At 38.2% G+C, this 19,984-nt stretch overlaps 2 protein-coding genes across 2 annotated transcripts in view; one reads left to right on the top strand and one right to left on the bottom strand.

Annotated features, from left to right (window-relative positions):
- CMSS1 (cms1 ribosomal small subunit homolog) overlaps window positions 1–19,984 on the bottom strand; it is a gene marked incomplete at both ends in the record, with an annotated part of 375,234 nt that overhangs the window by 269,568 nt on the left and 85,682 nt on the right. The gene's annotated exons all lie outside the window — the stretch shown is intronic.
- FILIP1L (filamin A interacting protein 1 like) overlaps window positions 566–19,984 on the top strand; it is a gene marked incomplete at both ends in the record, with an annotated part of 98,202 nt that continues 78,783 nt past the window's right edge. Inside the window, 3 exons of the mRNA XM_080696218.1 lie at window positions 566–808; window positions 1,555–1,728; window positions 10,016–10,194. Coding sequence (XP_080552344.1) covers window positions 566–808; window positions 1,555–1,728; window positions 10,016–10,194 — 596 coding nt within the window. The remainder of the gene's footprint in view (window positions 809–1,554; window positions 1,729–10,015; window positions 10,195–19,984) is intronic.

Raw genomic sequence — 19,984 nt, 5'->3', positions numbered from 1 at the left:
TTCTTTTAATTTTAGACTTTTCCTTCATAACAAAATAATCCAAAATATTCTATAGCAATCATTGACACTTTGATCCCAATGTATTAAAAACTAAAACAAATAATAAAACACAAAACACATACACAACAGCTTTAAAAGTAAATACTATAACATGAATCTGAAGTCAAACAATAATAGTAAGTTTATCATTGTACAATTATGTTAAGAATGTCTCGATTTAAGTAAGCACTTAGGCCCTGGTTGGAGGTATGACCTAGGTCCTTGTGGTGGAATGCTTGGTGGAAGAAGTTCAAACAGAGTCTGTTTACCCATGGACATAAGTGGCTTTAATCAAGACAGAACATGTTTTTTTAAATGTTGACTTTAGAAGCAAAAGTGTAAATAACACTGTGATTTATGAATCTGCTAATCTCCTTGTCTGCTGTAGACATTAGAAAGATTGCTTTTTTGGCTATGGTAAATGCAACAAGAAAGCACACTTGTTAAAGCAGTAGTAGGTACTCTTATAAAACTTCACTTCCATCAAGAGTTACAAATTGTCTTCTCTCCTTCTAGGCCTTAAAGAATGCGCTCAAGAATCTGTGGCACGGCGGGTTCAGTCCCCAGGCAATTTCCAAAACATAGTAAAGAACACGATTTCCAGGATATGAAGCTCCAACAGCAAGACGAAGACCCCACCATTGAGTTGGAGGCCATCCTTCCATGTACCAAGTCCGAGAAGCCACACTGTGGCAATGGCCACCAAGCAGAAGACCTCTCAAGAGATGACCTGTTATTTCTCCTCAGCATTTTGGAGGGAGAACTACAGGTCAGCTGGGTAGAAGTCATCTCTGGCTTGTAAACGTAGTGTGTGTGCTGCCACAGAAAAAACAGGCATCTGTGGCTCATACTTGTGTGTACATGAGAGCAAAGCATAAATACACATACACAGAATTCTCTTCTGCTAACTCAAAGGGCCAATTAATCACATCTAAAAAGGCTGTCATTGTGACATCCAATTGGCATGCAAGTTGGGCTGGGAAAGGCTACATCCTCAGCCCAATGATGCTCAGAGCCTCAGTGCAGGAGCAGGTGTTGGTAACAATGATGCCACAAAACTTCTGGACTAGTTTAAATAACAATAGGTGCTTTTGTATCCCACATGCCTCCTAGCTTTCCCCTGGCACTAGTGACCCTTTATTTATGTTAAAAAAAATTTTTAAAGCAGCTGCTACACATATAGGAGAATCTTATTTCCTACCCGTGGGAAACCCTAATGTTAGTCCTTTAAGGACAGGCAGGTATCATATTATCTGCCTGTCAAATACAAAAGTGTAGTCTCTCAATGTTGTATAGTGATCATGTTTTAAACTATTGTTAATGTGTTCTTACACTTTAAGAAGGATTTATAAGAAGGATGAAGGGACATAGTTTTGTTACTTTTTCCAGAGGGTACTATAACCACATATGATTCATTTATACTTGAAAAATGAAGAAAATCCACTGTCAATTCTCACAAGAAATCACTTGCTGAGACTGCTGGTAGGTTATCTGAAATACCTTTTGTTCCTACAGGCTCGAGATGAAGTCATAGGCATTTTAAAGGCTGAAAAAATGGACTTGGCTTTGCTGGAAGCTCAGTATGGGTTTGTCACTCCAAAAAAGGTGTTGGAGGCTCTCCAGAGAGATGCTTTTCAAGCAAAATCTACTCCTTGGCAGGAGGACATCTATGAGAAACCAATGAATGAGGTATGTACCACATCAAGGGTAGAGGCCTGGAAGGCAGAAACTCACCAGCCAGTCAGGCACTGGGTCTGGCAAGTGAGCATGATCTGTAATTCCCTTTCAGTTCTTTACAGTTTTACTTTCTAATGCATTTAAAACCTACCCAAAGTAGATAAATACTCTTAAGTTCTGTGGGGGAAAAAGATGAATGATGATCAGGATGGTTCCATCAGGATGTTTCTACCACACAAAAGTCCTGTACTTTTTTGGGGGACTAGAAAACTATCCTGTCTATAATAATAAAAAAAAAACAAAGTTTAATCATAAAGGTTAATTCCCTTTAAAAACACTAATTATATCACTGAAACTTGGAGTACAAATGGAAATTAATCTGAATTGCCCACAAAGTGAAATTTTAGAAAATGGTATATTTTAGATGAGTGAATACTTTTTCCTTTAGAAGTTTAATAACAGTAAGTACCTTTCCCCTACCAAATGTGCCTGGCAATTACAATGGCAAAGGTAAGTAGCCCCAACATGGCCACCACCACACAAGGATGAAGTACCTCTTGTTCTTTTCCTTGCTGACATTTCTGAAAGTTTTTGGCCTCCTCATTTTATTCTTCTGTTTACCTTTGAGACCTCAATGGAACATTTCATAATTTTTCTTCTTTTTATAAAAAGGAAACAAATAAGAGTATGAATTAAGGTTGGAGAGAGTGAAAGCAAGTTCTGGACAAATTTCCTCCACAGGCTTCTGGCAATCTACCTCAGGACTGACCTCTTATGTCCTTGCTTTTCTCGTCTTGGATATCTCTGGAGAGAAGACAACCATCTTGCCAAGTTGTGAAGGAGTTCAGTTATATGAATCTACTTCTCTAGGGGGTGAAGATGAGACCACCCAAAGTCTGTTGATTTGTGCCTTAATCCAAATTTTAAACAAAAGGATCTGAGGCTGCATGCAAGTCAACAGTGTTAGAACTGTATCCTGGCAGTATTCGCAAATGGCACAATCCTGAAACAATGAGATGAAACAATGATTCCAAACATGTTGAAATCAGTAGAAAAAGTCTTAGGTACAAAATAATTCTACAATATGTACAAAAAAACTGTAACTACATTGACTCTCTGGAAATGCTTACAATCCAATTCTGCAAGGTTCCCCTGAAAGTGACCCATAATCATCCCTGCTTTACAAATCCAACCATCAATTGCTCCTTCAAAAGATACTCCTTTGGCTGGGCGTGATGGCGCATGCTTGTAATCCATCACTTGGGAGGCAGAGACTGGAGGACCACGGTTCACAGACAGCATCAGCTACTTAGCAAGGCCCTTCACAACTCATTGAGACCCTGTTTCAAAAATAAAAAGACCTGCCGGGCATGGTGGCGCATGCTTGTAATCTACGCACTTGGGAGGCAGAAACAGGAGGATCGTGCAGGTTCGAAGCCAGCTGTGCTGGCTTTAAGAGACCCTGTTTCCTAATTTAAAAAAGTATAAAAATAGGTCTGGGAGTATAGCCCGGAAGTAGAAGAGTTTCCAGGAACCCCAGTACCACACACACACACACACAAAAAAAAAAAAACTAAAACTAAAAAATAGGGCTGGGGGTGTAGCTTGGAGGTATGATGCCCCTGGGTTCTATCTCTGGTACTGTTAAAAAAAAAAAAAAAAAAAAGACACCCTTTTGTCCCTACACACCCCCTCACATTCCTATCTCCATAATTTGCCAATTTCCCCCTTTCTTTCTAATGTTTCTCTATAGATACCTCTCTCCTCAGCTATCGGTCTTCCTTGAAGCCCACATAAAAAGCCCACACAACTCAGCTGTCTACTCTTTTCTTTTACTTATGACATAATGGGTGAGAAAGGACACACAGAGATCAAATAATAAAGGAGAATTCTGATTACAGTTCCCAAGATACAGCTGAAGAAAGAAAGGGGGAAGAGTGTTTCCAATAAGACCACACCCTAATCAAGAGGGAATAAGCAGCTGTATGCTAAAAAAACTCTTTCTTCCTTTGTTCCTTTCCATCCTGGGGTGTTCATATTCATTCCTCATTTTTATTTTCTTTGTCATGTTCTTTCTGAAAAATCTAAAAAATAATCTCAATCATGACTAGAATAAACTAAGGGAGATTTATCTAATTCTAGTGCAAAAGTAACTTATAAGGAAAAACTGCTTGGCTACATGACATGATCGGAACATTGGCCTATTGATGAAAAACTGACAAGATCCTGTGAGCTAAAACAAAATATGGGTCTGGTATAGAGGTGTGGGTAAGAGGGAGGAAAGAAGCCAGAATGCAGTCCACAACAGTCCTAATTTCTTATTCTTTTTCCAACTTAGAGCAATACATTAGAAACTGACTTTTAAAAATGACACTGGAGTTAATGGCCTAATGTATTCTTATTTCTTTCCAAAACTATACTATAAAACACAAAGAACATTTTAGACTTAACAAGGTTCTACAATAAAAGAATTTGAGTACCACATTAGCATAACCCTAGAGCAATTTAAATATATATATATATGTATATATATATATACATAAACATGCAATTGTATAATTAAGTTTTTAAGTTTCACTTTATTCATTTACTGAGTATTTATTGAAGAGCTGATGTATACAAATAGTTGTGGTTCCTGCCTTCAGGGTGTTTAAAAAAATATCTAAGAATGACAGACAACAAATGATTATACAAGTAAGTACAGAACCAGAGGATTATGAGATAGTACACTCAAGGAATGAAATTTAGATGAAGAATGAGTAAAGCCAAGTTGAGAGGATGAATAGGGAGGGGATTCTATTTCCAGCAAAGATGTAGACTACATATTATGAAGCAACATCACTAAAAAATACATTAAGTATTAGACAAAATATTAAAAAAATTCTCAAATGACTAGGCCCACTACATTGAAGAAAGAGAAACTGAAGCTAGGAACTAAAAGAAATTTCTATAGATCAATTGGCTTCTGGATTCATATACTTTGAACCTATTTTATCTAAAATCCATATACTTCTGATGCTGGAAGACAAAGGACATAATCATTTTTGCAATATAATTGCTGACCTTTCACCTTTATTTGACATTGGCTGAATGAACTTGTAGTGCTTTAGTGTGTGTTTGAGTGTGTGTGTGTGTTGTTGTTGTTTGTTGTTGTTGGGGAATTGAACCCAGAGCATTCTACCTGAGAGCTACACCCCAAGCTCTAATTTGTTTTTCATTTGAAAACAAAGTCTTGCTAAGCTGCTAAGGGCCTTGCTAAATTGCTGAGGCTGGCTTCTAACCTGCAATCCTATCTCAGCCTCCCAAATACTGGGATTACAGTTGTATACCACCAGGACCAGTTGATTTAAATGTTAACTGAACTTTCCTTTAGTATCACATCCAAATTTTCATGTCTTTTTTATGCCCCAAACTACTGGATATAAAAGGAAGTATGACAGAGGGTAGGTGAAATGGAAAAAATATACAGATTTTACACTTAAAATATGTCATTTTTGAAAATGTTACAAAATAAGTGACTAGGCAAACACACAGCTGGACCCTCACAAAGCCTTGGACACCGTCCATGCAAGTGAAGAACCTGGAACTGAAGCTTCATGGGTGCATGGCAAATCCACCTCTTTCTGTGAGTGACTGTGTTTGTAGGCAGGATGTGAATGGTAGCATCAAACATATAAGGAAAAAAAATCATAGTATAAGAACTAGAAGGAAACAAAAAGGGATGGAGTAAAAAATAAGTAAACAAAGATGATGAGGTTATGAATGTAGAAGGGTATAGAAAAGCTAGGAGTAGCAGCAGCAGCAGTAAACAACAACAACAACAACACACACACACACACACACACACACACACACACAACACAGAATATTCATGCTTGATAATCTCTCCTTAGTCAAGAAGGCAAATGTTGTCTCTAGACCTACTACTTGAAGTTGCATGGGCTTCGATAGGTACCTTGAAATAAAAGAAGGGCTGAAGACCCTTCTCCAGAAAAAGTCCAGCTAAGTTAGAAAACAGCCCAGAATACCCCCAAAATTCAGTGTGGAAAGGAAGACTGTTGAGGAATTGGCCTGAAGTTCAGATGAACAGCATGGGAAAGAGACAAAATCATCATTCAGAGTGAGGATGAAACAAGGAGGGGCTTTCAGAAAGTCAGTACCAGAACAGTGGATCTGAGAGTCAGGTCCCCATTTCCAGAGTCTGAGATGTAGAGGGAATAAGAAACAGTCTTTTTCAGAATTCCAGTGTTATCAACAAAAATCAGGATTCAGTACAGATAAGGAAAAAAAGGTATTTCATGAATAGCACACTTAGTTACCACTGATTTACTAACAAGGTCAGTATCTTCAATCTGGATTAGCTTTCTCCCTACCAGAATAGCCAGGATAATCAAAAGAAAGACAATCAAATAAAAGGACAATCTATAAAAAAAAAAAAAGAAAAAAGCCATGGCATAGAAAGAAGACCAAACCCAAATTAGAGTGGTCTGTGATTTGAGGCATATTAAAACAAAGTTTATTTTTCTTTAAAAAAAAAAAACTAATCAGCAAAAAGACAGAAAATCTTTCTGAGCTTCATTCCCTCTGACTATAAAACCAACCTAACAGAGCGCTTTATGCTTCCATCATCCTTGGCGAGGAGTTGAACTGGATTAGAGAAGGGAGGTGGGTCACCCTACAGGCAAGCTGAAGTTATAGGCTAGAAGCTTATCATTGTATAGGAAACATTTAGTCACCTATTATTTTTTTCTGCTCTTGATGCCCTCCTCAGTCAGACTGAGGAGTCTTCCTGTTTGTTTTCTCTCCAGCTTCATTCAGTCTGCATGTGGGGGTAGATAAAAGAGGAGCAGTTATTCTCTGATAATCCTTTTGTAATGATATACCACTTTACACTGCTCCTAATTATTTCATGTGTTTTTTTAAATCATCCTAACAAGAGTATAAGCACTAAGAATTCAAACTTTTCTTGTCTTCTCCATAGCAACTATCATAGTTCTAGGTGTACAGGGCAGAATAGGCACTTCATACCAAAAACCACTGGTATTGATCTTATAAGCCATCAAGTTTAGCTACTTAATTTATAAATAAAGAACCTGAAGTATAGTAGTCAAGTGGCTTGGCCAAACTCACACATATTCAGGGAGGATCAGGGCCATCATTTGATCTGTCACAGATGACAATAGTCTGGAATGTAAACCACTGCCACATTTTCTAAGAAGCATTCTAAACATGGGGAAATGGAGTCAAAGGATACAACTTCAAACACAGTTTGGTAAAACATCTCCAGCATCAGTAACTCTTTGGGAGCTTTGTCTCTGCAAGGTCACTATTCGACAGCCTTCCAATTACTGCAGCTATAAACATGAGCTGCCTGGTGGCTCTACTGAACAGCATGTTGTAAATTCAAACCATCCTTCCAGAGTCATGGAATGTGACAGAAAGAAAACCCAGGGAATTAGGCCTTATATAAGGAGCAAATAATTCAACTCAGGAGTGAATAGAGAAAAGGGAACATTTTGGGGAAACATGGTAAAGGGGAAAAGGGCTTCTAGGTCTTAGAACTGACAAATGCAGCCTTGTGGCACCATGGTGAGCACTAAGAACTACCCTAAAGTCCAGTGTGGCTGAAAGATGGAAGAGAAAGGCAGGGAATGGAGTAAGATTGGGGCTAAAGTGGCAGGAGGTGTAGTTGATAAAGGGCTTTTGGGCCCTGAATAGTATGATGAGTAACCCCACAGGTGAAGGATCATGCTGAGAGAAGCAAAGGCAGACTGAAGAGATGAGGCTGGAGGGAGACCACATAGGGGGGCATGTATCAAACGGGAGGGGCACTGATGCTTTCCAGCTTCCCTTTTTAAAAGTCCCTATGAACGAAGAAATAAACCACCACACCAATATATGGGAGGAAGAAACACACCGGAAAGCAAGAGTGGATGAAATAAGCCTTCTATATTCTCTCTTTATACAAAATAAAGTTTAATACACATATCTGATAATTGCAAGCAGCAACCTGAGGACTTTTTTTTCCCTTTTAAGAAGCCTCTTTGAAGCCAGGTGTGGTGGCACATGCCTGAATTCCCAGTAGTGAGAAACAAGGGTCACAGGTTCAAGGCCAGCCTCAGCAACATTTGGAGATCTTGTTCCAAAATAAAAAATAAAGGAAAGGGAGTGGCTATGAAGTAAAATGTCTCTGGTTTAATCCCCAATACAAAAAAAAAGGCCCTTTGAGTTATAATCATTTAAATTATTTATTAACTCTAGCATCAATCTGTGACAAATTAAATAAAGTGTGTGTGTGGGTGCACGCAAGTGTGAGGGTCTTTCTACCTCTGAGCTACATCCCAACCTTATTTATTTATTTATTTATTTATTATTTATGTTTGCTTTGAAACAGGGACTCATTAAATTGTTGAGGCTGGTGGTGAATCTGTAATCCCAGTCTCAGCTTCCCAAGCACTGGAATTATAGGTGTGTGTGTGTGTGTGTGATACCATACCCAGCAAAGTTGTCTTTTTTTTTTTTTTTCTAAATCCAACTGGTTACTTTAATAAATTAAAGCTGATCTTTTCATCATTTTACTCTTAAATTCTAAAAGTAGTTTATTTAAATCTCTCTTACAATGCACTGTAATATTTGGACAATTGTACAATGGGATTTTTCAGAGTGTTGAAGTGGCTTGAGACCCACGTCCACAACAAATGAGTCTAATTTAGCCTCTCCCTCAGAAAATGTTCATCAGTTGACAGCACCTGTGCCAGTAGGCAATCTAATCTAGCAGTTTCAGCTTCTACAAAAGTACTGGCTACATTTATTAGAAGTCATCAACAATTGCATAATAAAGTATTTGTGAAGCCAGGCGTGGTGGCGCACGCTTGTAATCCCAGCATTCGGGAGGCTGAGACTGGAGGATCATAGTTCGCGGACAGCCTCAGCTACTTAGTGAGGCCCTCTGCAACTCAGTGAGACCCAGGTTCAAAATAAAGGATAAAAAATAGGGCAGGAGGTATAGCTCAAAGGTCAAATGCCTCTGGGTTCCCCCCCAGGCCCACAAAAATAAATAAATAAATAAATAAATAAATAAATAAATAAATAAAGTATTTGTGAATATGTGCTAAATTACCATCATAAATCAACATTAGAAAACAGTGTAAGCATTTAGAGGTCAGAGAGAACTCATTGGGCTCTAAATGCTAGGGCACAAACCTTAATTCTATTCTTTTTCTGAAACTACTTGGTCACTTTGTGCTTTTTATTTCTAGCCAAGTACACATTTTTTAAAATGTCCACTAAACATCCTAAATATGGTATATGGCATCAAATTCACAGTAATTCACAAATTTTCCATTTTTTTAAATAAAGGCAAAAGGCAAATATCAACATATTACCCGCTGCACCATCTAGAAAGTTAGATTTTTTTTTAAAGCATGTTTTTGATAGACCTTGTCACTGGCAAAGATCCTAAGCTACGTTTGCATTAAATGACCTCCCTGTTCCCTTCATTTTGTCTTGATTCCTTGCCTAAGTGTTTTGTTTTCAATCTACAAACATACTGGACACTATCTTAAGCAAGATACTCTATTAGTCACTAAGAATTTAGGAAATATTGGATGTAGGCTCTGCTCTAGGGGAGTTGATGGTTTAGCGGGGAAGATAAAACACGTAATTCAGGCACAGAGTGATGCTTTCACACCAAAGATACAAGCATGATGCTATGAAAATCAGAAAGGACTTAGTACTTACATTTTGTTACATTCACACTATACACCAGGATGGACTAATTTTCTAGCTCTCTACATTCACACTATACACCAGCATAGATTGTTTTCCTAACTATCTATCTACCTATTTAATAAAAACATTTTAATCATAATAAAAAATGCCTAAGGGATCCAAGAGGTATACACTACTAAGTAGTACTGTAGGTTAGGCTAGGACAGAAGAAACCAGGTAGAGAAGCTACAGACTCAAACACTGTGCAAGGGTTCATTTCCCCTCTGTCATTCTCTTAGTATGGCTTCTCCAGGGAGAGAGGTAAGAATGTCAAAAAGGAGAGATATGTAAAGATTCTAACACCTAAAGAGGCACAGATTATTCTCTCTGGAAGAATCTGATGACTATAAAAAGACATTTGTGTTAAAATGCACCAAAGAGTATCAGTTAACATGAGTAATGATTAAAAACTAAACTAGGAGATCAAAAACTCATCACTGAATTAATTAGTCAAAACATGGACATTTCTAAAAGAGTGAAAGATGGCAGTATTGTAGTTAACAGGCTGTAAATGTATTTTCTTTTGTAGTTGGACAAAGTCGTGGAAAAACATAAAGAATCTCACAGACGAATCTTGGAACAACTTTTAATGGTAGAAAAATCCCACAGGCAAACCATACTGCAGTTGGAGGAAGAAAAAAGAAAACATAAAGAATACATGGAGAAGAGTGATGAATTTATAAGCTTACTAGAACAGGAATGTGAAAGGTAAGGCTGCTTTGCATGAAACAAAGACCCATTCTATAAACCATTACTAACTTATCACCATGGGCTGGGCACTGTTCCAGGTATCAGGGATACAGGGATGAATATCACACAGCCTCTGTTCTCAAAGATCTTATGGTCCAGGGTAAGGAAAAGGATATGCTCAGAGACATTATCAATATAATGCAAGAATAACTAAGCATGACAAGGACTATGGAAACTCAAATGCTGGGCACCTAACTCTGAAAGGGAGTACCTTTGAGAGCTGCAAAGAAGAGACAATAGGGTTCTAGGCCCTAGGAAACAATATTGAAGATAAGCTTAACAGCACAGAGGTGAGAAAAGAACATGGGTACTGAGGGAGCTCAAGCTTTCCACATGGCTATAGAACAGTGTGGGTGCAGAATGAGAAAAGGAAAGGCTAACCCCAGCAGTCGACTTTATACTGTTGGCAAGATGCAGACAATGAAAAATTGTGAGGAGGAGAATGAGACAGATGATCAGGTTTGCTTTCTTAAAGAACCATTAAAGCAACATAGAGGAACGACTGGAGGAGCAGGAAGCCCATTTAGGAGGCAAACACTAAGATAAGGAAGATGTGGGCATACAAACAGGAACTACTTATTGTAAATAGTCAATATGAGCTGGGTATTGTAGCCCAGGCTTATAATCCCAGCATTTGGGAGGCTGAGACAGGAGTAGCCAGCCTCAGCTACTTAATGAGGCTTTTTGCAACTTAGTGAGACCTTGTTTCAAAGTAAAGAACAAAAAAGAGAGCTGAGGGTGTGGCTCAGAGGTAGAATGCCCCTGGGTTCAATTTCCAAAACTACAAAAAGAAAAAAAAAATCAATATGAGTGAGTGACTGATGAGACTGAAAAGAAGAGCAAGGGAAATAGTGAGTTACTTAGGAGCATTCCAGTTATTTTACCAAGATATGAAATATGGGAATGGGACACAGCTTTTTGTTGTTGTAGGGTTTTGATAAGGAAGGATGGTTTACATATGGCGAGGTAGTCAAGAGATGAGTACTATTTGAGATGTTGGTATATTCCAATATCTAGAAGAAAGAATAATCCACAATCAGAAATACAGGTCTGGAAATGGGTGAATTAGTAATGCAGAATTGCAGTGGGTGACAGCTGTAGCTTTGAGTGTTGGCATAGATAGGAGGGAGAATGTTAAGAAAGGAACCCAAGAATACATCAATACTTGGCAATTTTCTGGAGGAAAACAGATCATGGAAGGAGTCTGAGAAAGAACAGCAAAAGGCTGAAAGAATCAGGAGAGAAAGTAGATAACTTTAAACAAAAGCAAGGACATACTTTCAAAAAAGAATGAACAGGCCGGGCGTGGTGGCGCACGCTTGTAATCCCCGCGCTTGGGAGGCGGAGACAGGAGGATCGCGCAGGTTCGAAGCCAGCCGCGCTGGCGTAAGAGACCCTGTTTCAAAAATATAAAATAGGTCTGGGAGTGTAGCCCGGAGGAAGAAGGGCTTCCAGGAACCCCAGTACTACCAAAAAAAAAAAAAAAAAAAAAAAAAAGAATGAACAGTCAAATAACAAAACAGTCAAAAATCATCACATAATGCAGAAAAGGACAACAAGACACTGAAGAACTTAATGAGCCATTTCAAAAAAGCAGTAATGGTAGATGCCAACTTGTAATTCTTTGAAGAATAAGTAAGAATGAGAGTATAAACATAAAAATATGAACCTACAAATTGAGAAGCATGGTTGCTAAAAAGGAGAGAGTTTGTTTGTAAACATCTAATAATCATATACAGGGCAAGTTATTTTGTTACATTTTGACCCTCTATTCTGATTCAACTTAGAAAGTATGAACATCTATACTAAAGGGTAACTGAATCTCTCTATTGATCCTACAAAGACAGAATAACCAATCTTGGCAATGTCAGCTTTTTAGTAGGTACTTATTTCACTTTTGTCATCTTCATGTGAACTTCTGTAAAGTTTCACAGCTAATGATGTTGGATTCTAGTAGTCACTGAAAGATGAAAAAATAATCACCTGTGCACTCGTGCCCCGTTCTAAAATACTAGTCATCTCACTGCTTTATTCAAATACTTCCAATTCATATTTTAGCCAGGTAACTGAAGTTCCATTAATATCTACATCAAACTTTCATTTCTTTTCAATGGCATTCCACGGTAGACACTTGTTCAGTGTGCCAGAGAATACACGGTCCTCACACAGCCCACTTTTTTCCAGATAGTTTGTTTCTAACTCAGGACATGGCAGGCAGGAGGAGAGGGAGAGGGAAGTCCTTGTTAACTTGCCCCTCGTGAACTCTAAAATAACTATAGAGACAGATTAAAGTGGCCCAAGAAATCTGGCACCAAGGGAAGATTAGACTCAGACATTACAATATACGATTTGTTGCTCAGTGAGACAATGTTGTATTAAATATTATTTCGAACCCCTGTGGTTTGGCACTAGGGGCCTCATTTGGCCTCCATACTTGTTTGGCACTGACTTGCTGCACACAGACACTCTCTTTCATCTCTCATTATTGTGAATATTTACTGACCATGGTCAGAGTGTCTCCTGTCATAGAACAAAGAGGCACAGGCTGTCTTTGCCCAGGGGGGTAGCCACATGGGGAGGCAAGATGACACACACTGAGGGTGGGAATGTGAGGGGCTGTTGGGCACAGTTGTGATACTTGCTGTGGTCGCTCTCCTGTCTTCTGGAGGGAGGCTGGGAAGGGAATCCAGAATTAACCCTGTAGCACTAAGAAGCAGACGGCAATGATTCCACAAACCGAGAGAGCAAAGAGGAACAGCACTGAGAAATGGGAGCCATGTATCAATGGGATAAAGGCCATAGCCCAAAGGAAAAGGAAAAGAGAGAGAAATCTGAAACATACCCCGTGGAATCTGTATACTCAAAATTATATTTCAACATGTATCAAACAAGTTTAAGAATTTAAGAAATCATACTTTTTGCAAAGCTTATCTTGAAGAATAATTAAACTGAACAAGCCATTACCAAGAAATGTAAAAAAGTAACTAAAGAGTATTTAGCCATTCCAGAAGATATGAGAAGATTCACCTATTTCCATTTGCCAAGGAACAGCTTCCAGATGGAGCTCTCTAGGTGTGAGAATGTTGAACTTCTTCTCAACTCGCATGATGCACAGATAGTTCTTCCTCTGCCTCACAAGTACAATATCTCAATTCCCAGGCCTTGGCACTTTGGGTGTCTTTACACACACCCTGCCTCCTTCCTTCCCTTCCTATATGCAGGGAGACTGCAGGCCTCTTGAGGCATGACTGACTTCCACCTGCTTCCAGGCCATGGGCAGCAGAGCAGTAAGTGAATGACACTTCATCTGAAGGGTGCTGGGGAAAGCTCTAAGGATTTCAGGTAAATACTCTCCGAGGAGGTGCTGAGACACAAGAGAGAGAAATACCAGTACTGTATCTCACTTTCAGGAGACAAGACAAAGCACACATCATCACCAGCTCTTTGTGAGACTACTTCCTCTCCAACACATCCCTCACAAAAGCGGGACTAACCTATCCTAAAGGGTCAGAGAATAATGCTGACTTCCTTCCTTAAACAAAGTGATATAAGTCACTCTCAGATTAGTGGAATCCAAGCAAAAGATAGCTTAACTCCATAAAGGTGGAGGGTTGGGTGAGGAGAGCTAAAAAAGACTCAGATTAAAAATATTTTAAAAACCCATTGTGAGTAGGGCTTCCCATTTATATTTTAATTATTGGTTAATATCTGCACAGAAATAAAATAAAAATTAAGAAATGCATGAGTAAGGCAGTTAATGAGACCTTAAAGGGTATAATAATAGATTTCAAATTAAGGCTAAAATTCTGTGTTTTCTTTGGATAATTCATTTTATGTGGAAAACCCTAAAGGAGCCTGATGTCACACACTGAGTTCAGGCCAAGATGTTTGCCAAGTGATGTCGCTGTCGTAATCAGTAAGCAATTGGCTTTCCCACTGAGGGCTGGTGGGGGCAGGGATCAGCTCAGAAGAGCCTGTTCCCAAGCCTGTTAATGTAAAGGTTCCCTAGCTGTCATCTGAGTGGTTTGGTCTGTCTGCATGGCCATATTAGAGCTCTGTTTCATGACAGCATTCTGTTCACTGACCAGTTTCACTGCACAGATATGTGTCACTGATGACCTGAATTATGTGCTTGGCTGAATTACAAGTGGAGTCTATGTGAAAGGTTTTACACAAAAGCAATGCCAGTAATTTTTGGCCTTTCTGGTTGGCTTCACAGGAAAGCCAAAATAAAAATCACTTTTATTCAGTGTAATTTTGCAAAATTTTCCCATAAGTGAAATGCCAATTTTGTCTGTACTTTCAAAAAGCTTGCAGATTTTTTTTTGTTGTTTCAAATAGAGGAAAACACTGTGAAAGAGGAAAAGTCTTTTCTTTTGAAACCATGTATTATTTGAATGCTAAAACAAACCATGTATACTAATGATATATATTACCACATTTTTAGTTTTGAAACAAAACCACTAAAGTAGGAAACAAATATTGCAATGGGAATTTTGTATAAAAATGTGGCTTTAGCCATGAACTTTTAAAAAGTTTTAAGTTACTTTTTATAATATCTTGGCCAAGTAGGTTAGTACTAATATTCTGATTTTACAAATTAAGAATTTACATTGTAGCTTCTCAGTACCACATAGTAAAGAAAGAGCTACAAGCAGAAGTAATTTTTTTCTTCCTGTTCTGCCCAGGGTAGACTAGTTCAACAGTTATGTAGGGAACATAGGGACCTTTGGCAGAAAGTCAACAGGGTCCAGCTTCAAGATTGTTGCTTTGACTGTACCTTGGCATCCTTTGCTGATATATTTTAGTGAAGGACAAACAATTTCCAATTCTCCACTTGGCTGAAGCAGCTTTACAAAGATTTCCATCATGGACCTTTCTTTACTATGACAGGCCTATCGCGCAGACTGAGAACAGGCAAGATGACAGCACTACTGCTTGAACCCTACCTGACCCTACTGTTAACTGAGTATATTTCACTACTTTCAAAGGCTTCTCTTAGAAAACATTAAATGTTCTCTCTATAAGCTTTGAATGATCCCTTCAAATACACAAATGTATGAAAGTGTTAATTATCCAATTTTTAGTCTAACTAGTTAGCAATTTCGTTGCCTAGGTAGTGTGTGTTGCCATTCATTGCATGTATGTCTATGTTTATAGCAGCACAATTCATAATAGCCAAATTATGGAACCAGTCTAGGTATCTATCATCAGATGAATGGATTATAAAATCATGGGATATATACATGATGAAATTCTACTTGGAAAATTCTTAAAAGCTAAACACATTGTGTATAATGCTTTAAAAGTCTACATTTAAAAATAAGATTTGAAAAGCCAGCAGTTTTAAATTTCATGCACACTAAACTATTGTTGTAGAATACATTGTACTCAAATGCAATCATTTCCTTTCAGTTTTCTGGCAAGGAGTTATTTGTATTACATATTCTCCAGGCTATGACTTGCAAGCAGTGAAATGGATGCCAGATCTCCATTTGACCTTTGTCCTAGGTATGCAGTTCTTTGTCAGAAGAAAATGAAGACCCACCACAAACACGCATTTTAACAGTGTATTCTATAAAGAATTACAATGTGATCAGCCTGGTGTTTAGACACCCTACCTCATACCTAACCAGGACCTAGGCAGGGATGCACAAAGATTGATTATTTCATGAGGATAAAAAACAAACCAGTTAGGACCGTATACCACGACTTAACTTTCAACAGATGTCACGGAACCATACCCTTTTAACTTTCAGTAGTTTTCATACATGCTACTTAATTACAGAAGTCAAAATTCAGATATGATGATGTTATTTGATTTGTTTTTCCTTCCCAGAGACCTGAGCTAAATTTTACAAATAATATCATTATGTGTATGGGGATATATAACAATTAGTGAATTAATTACTCATGAAAGGATACTAGGAATGTTAAAAAGCAATATAAAAGAAAACATTACAAGCTTAGTGACAGATAATCCAAGATCTTGGTGATATGGGGACTTAGGTCTCCAGATCAGATCTGTAGCTAGTATATAACTTTGGCAAATTCCATTTCTCAAATCTTGTCTCCCTATATATAAAGCAAGGCAGGCCATATGATTTACATCTCTCTTTCAGATTTAAAAATCAGTGATTATGTGATTGGTATGAGTAAGTGGCTTTTACTTTAACCCACATTATTGAAAGGTATCATTAGTAAGAATGGCAATACCTCGACCACCAACTTCAAACCTAAATGTTTATTTCCATCCCTAAAGGACAGCTAGATTTTGGTATATCCTACTATTCCTCAAATGTCATGCATTCAAAAATGAACATAAGGCTGGGTGTGGTGGTCCACAATTGTAATACCAGTACTTGGGAGGCTGAGACAGGGTTCAGGGCCAGCCTCAGCTATTTAGTGAGTCCCTCTAACTATTTAGTGAGACCCTGTTTCAAAAATTAAGACTAAAAAATAGGCCTGAGGGGGTAGCTTAGAGTAGAATACCCCAGGGTTCAAACCCCAGTACCCCCCCCCAAAAAGTGAGCCTAATAACATCTTTGCAGATCCAGGCCCACTCTTAACCTTTCTATTCCTCTTCATGCCTCCATAATGAATCAATATCTCAGATAACTGTAAAAATTACAGAAAGTTCAGAATTCCACATTTTAAGCTAGGAAAGACCTAGCAATTTAGATCAGTCCTTTGGTTTTTGTATTGAGAAAACTGAGGACTATAAAAATCTACACAAATCTAACTAACTTCTAGAGTAGAAGTCAGGTCTCCAATAATATGTTCAATGCCACTCTCCCTAAAATCAAACTTGGGTTTTTTGTAGTGATAGGTCCAGAAGAAATTTAAGACACATTATAATAGAAAAGACCCTTAGAAAATGTTGCAATGTTGTAACACAATGAAGGGCCAGACATAAAGTTTAAGAATTGTAATTATCCCAATAGTCAGCACAGCCCTAGGAGAATACAGGATATACAGTAAATATTGGATGAATGTATCTACTAACTGGCTCGTAGCAACTAGCTTAACAGCCCTATAAAACAGGAAGCCAAAGACTGAAAGTGGAAAGACAACCTCAAACTTCTGCTCCATTTGGACTATAAAATATGAAGAGGAAGAGTCGTTATACCATATCAAAATGGAAATTATTGCCTCATAAATAGAAATCAAAGTGGAACATTAGAATTAAAGTGTATCCTGAATTTGCAACATGAAGGCAAACTTTCCTGGCAAGTGTGTTAATTGTTCAGATGAGGAAATGAAGCCTAACAACCTGGTCAGCTATAAGAATGGAAATGACCAGCACAAGTGATAAGTAACTATCACTGCACAGAAAGGCCTTATGAGTGGACACAGGGTACCAGAGTTAAAAGCATAGACTTAAGTTAGACCAACAAAGTTTCAAAGCATAGTCCCATCCTCTCATCTGATCTCACAAGCTATATGACCTTAGGCAAGGTACTTAAGCTCTTTAAGTCTGTTTCCTTACATGTTAAAAGAAATGACAAACATCTCATGAGGTCTTGTGATTACCATATTATATAATGCATAGAAAGTGCTAAGGGTGGCCACTGGCATCAAGAAAGCACCCAGTAAGCATTTCCATTGATTTAGTCAGAATTTCCATTTTTATATATCACATACATACAGGTACATAGAGGTATCTAGGAAGATATTTATTATAGGACACTGGCTCACAGAATTATAAAGGACATAATCTGCCGGGCGTGGTGGTGCAGGATTGTAATCCCTGCACTTTGGAGGCGGAGACAGGAGGATCGCGCAAGTTCAAAGCCAGTCGCGCTGGCTTAAGAGACCCTGTTTCCAAATAAAAATATAAAAATAGGTCTGGGAGTGTAGCCTGGAGGTAGAAGGGCTTTCAGGAACCCCAGTACCAACAACAACAAAAAGACATAATCTTCCATCTGCAAACTGGAGACCCAGGAAAGCCAGTGATGTAATTCAAAGACCTGAGGCTAGAGAGCTAACAGTACAGATTCCAGTCCAGGTCTAAAGTTCTGATTACCAGGAGTGACATGGCAGGAGATTAATGGCCCAGTTCAGTTATTCAGAAACATTTAACTGAACCTTCCTCAACCTTTTTGTTCTATTCTGGCCCTCAACATTTTGGATGATGCCCATCCTCTCTGGGTAGGACTATATATTTCATCTGGTTAACCAATTCAAATATTAACCTCTTCTGAAAATACTTTCAAAGGCACTCCAAGAAATGTGTTAAAGCAGTTATCTGGGCATTCCATGGTCCAGACAAGTTGACATATAAAATTAATCATCATAAGCATCGTTCTTCAAATTTGCCTTTCTTCAAAGAGCTTATGTATCCCATGCCATGCCCCTGAGTATTCTCTGGATTGCCAAGGAAGTGTTTAATTACTGGCTGCTAAGGCTGTAACAATATACGAGCTTTCAAAAGAAATATTGATCAGAATAGAGGTGAGAGACACAAAACCAAGTAAGTGTAATGTAAAGTTACAGGTCAATGGCAAGAAAAAACACAGAGGAGGCACAAATGAGAGGTCATACTCAAGTCATGGTGTATCTTATTTTCTTCAGGATAGGAGTATTACTGAACGTTCTAATGATCTAACACAGTGTAACACTGAGCTCTGGGTATTGGTACCATCCATAACCTTTTTTAAAAATCACTGATGTCTGTTCCCTCTTTTCTGAAGCCATCCTAATAGATAAGCAGAAATGTAAGTGCAATGGTATAATGAAGAACACAACTACCCATGTAGGCAACTTCAAGATTTACCTAATAGAAGTTTTTAAGTATATCAAAACACTTCAAGGTTCACCACTACTGTAAGATTCTCCATATTAATCACATATTCTTGCCTAAAGACACTGTGAAAAATCAAATATCAAAGCCGGGCATGGTGGCGCACCCTGTAATCCTAGCATTTCGGAAGCTGAGACAGGAGGATCACGGTTCTCAGAAAACATCAGCTACTTAGGCCCTTTGCAACTCAGTAAGACCCTGTTTCCAAATAAAGAATAAAAAACAGGGCTGGGGGTGTAGCTCAGGGTAGACTGCCCCTGGGTTCCATCCCCAGTACCATACACACACAAACACACACACACACACACACACACACACACACACACAAAAATCAAATATCAAATTTAAAAATCTTATAAAAATCTCTAGCCAAGCATGGTGGTTGCATGCTTGTAATCCCAATAGCTTGGAGGTAGAATGTCCCCAGGCTTAATTGCTCAATTTCAATTTCCAGTAACACACACACACACACACACACACACACACACACACACACAGCCTCTCTCTCTCTCTCTCTCTCTCTCTCTGGTTAAGTAGATTTACTTCTGAGTTATTTTAATCATAGTTCCTTCTACAGATCCAAGAACATGGGAGGAGTAGCAACAAAATTTTTTGAATGAATGAATGAAATATACTCAAAGTAGTTAATTTTAATCTACTATTTTCCATTAATATCCTAACACAAATTAGTTCCTGAATGAGTTCCCTTCAATTAGGTTATGAGATAAAGGGATATAAGAAAGTCAATTTTGATGGGGAAAAAAGAATGAGATTGAGAGATTGGGGACTGTCGCAGAGAAGGCAGATGCAACATAGAGTGAATCTTTTATCAAGGCACAAGTTATAAACCTATTTAAGCATCTTTGAAACCTATAGCTAAATTCCCTCGTACACAGATACTTATATCATTACTATGAATAAAAAAACAATACCAATTACATACTT

The sequence above is a fragment of the Muscardinus avellanarius genome, assembly GCF_963383645.1.
Source record: "Muscardinus avellanarius genome assembly, chromosome: 5".
Taxonomy (NCBI): domain Eukaryota; kingdom Metazoa; phylum Chordata; class Mammalia; order Rodentia; family Gliridae; genus Muscardinus; species Muscardinus avellanarius.
The sequence above is the reverse complement of the archived record's forward strand: the minus strand, read 5'-3'. Positions and strand labels throughout refer to the sequence as shown.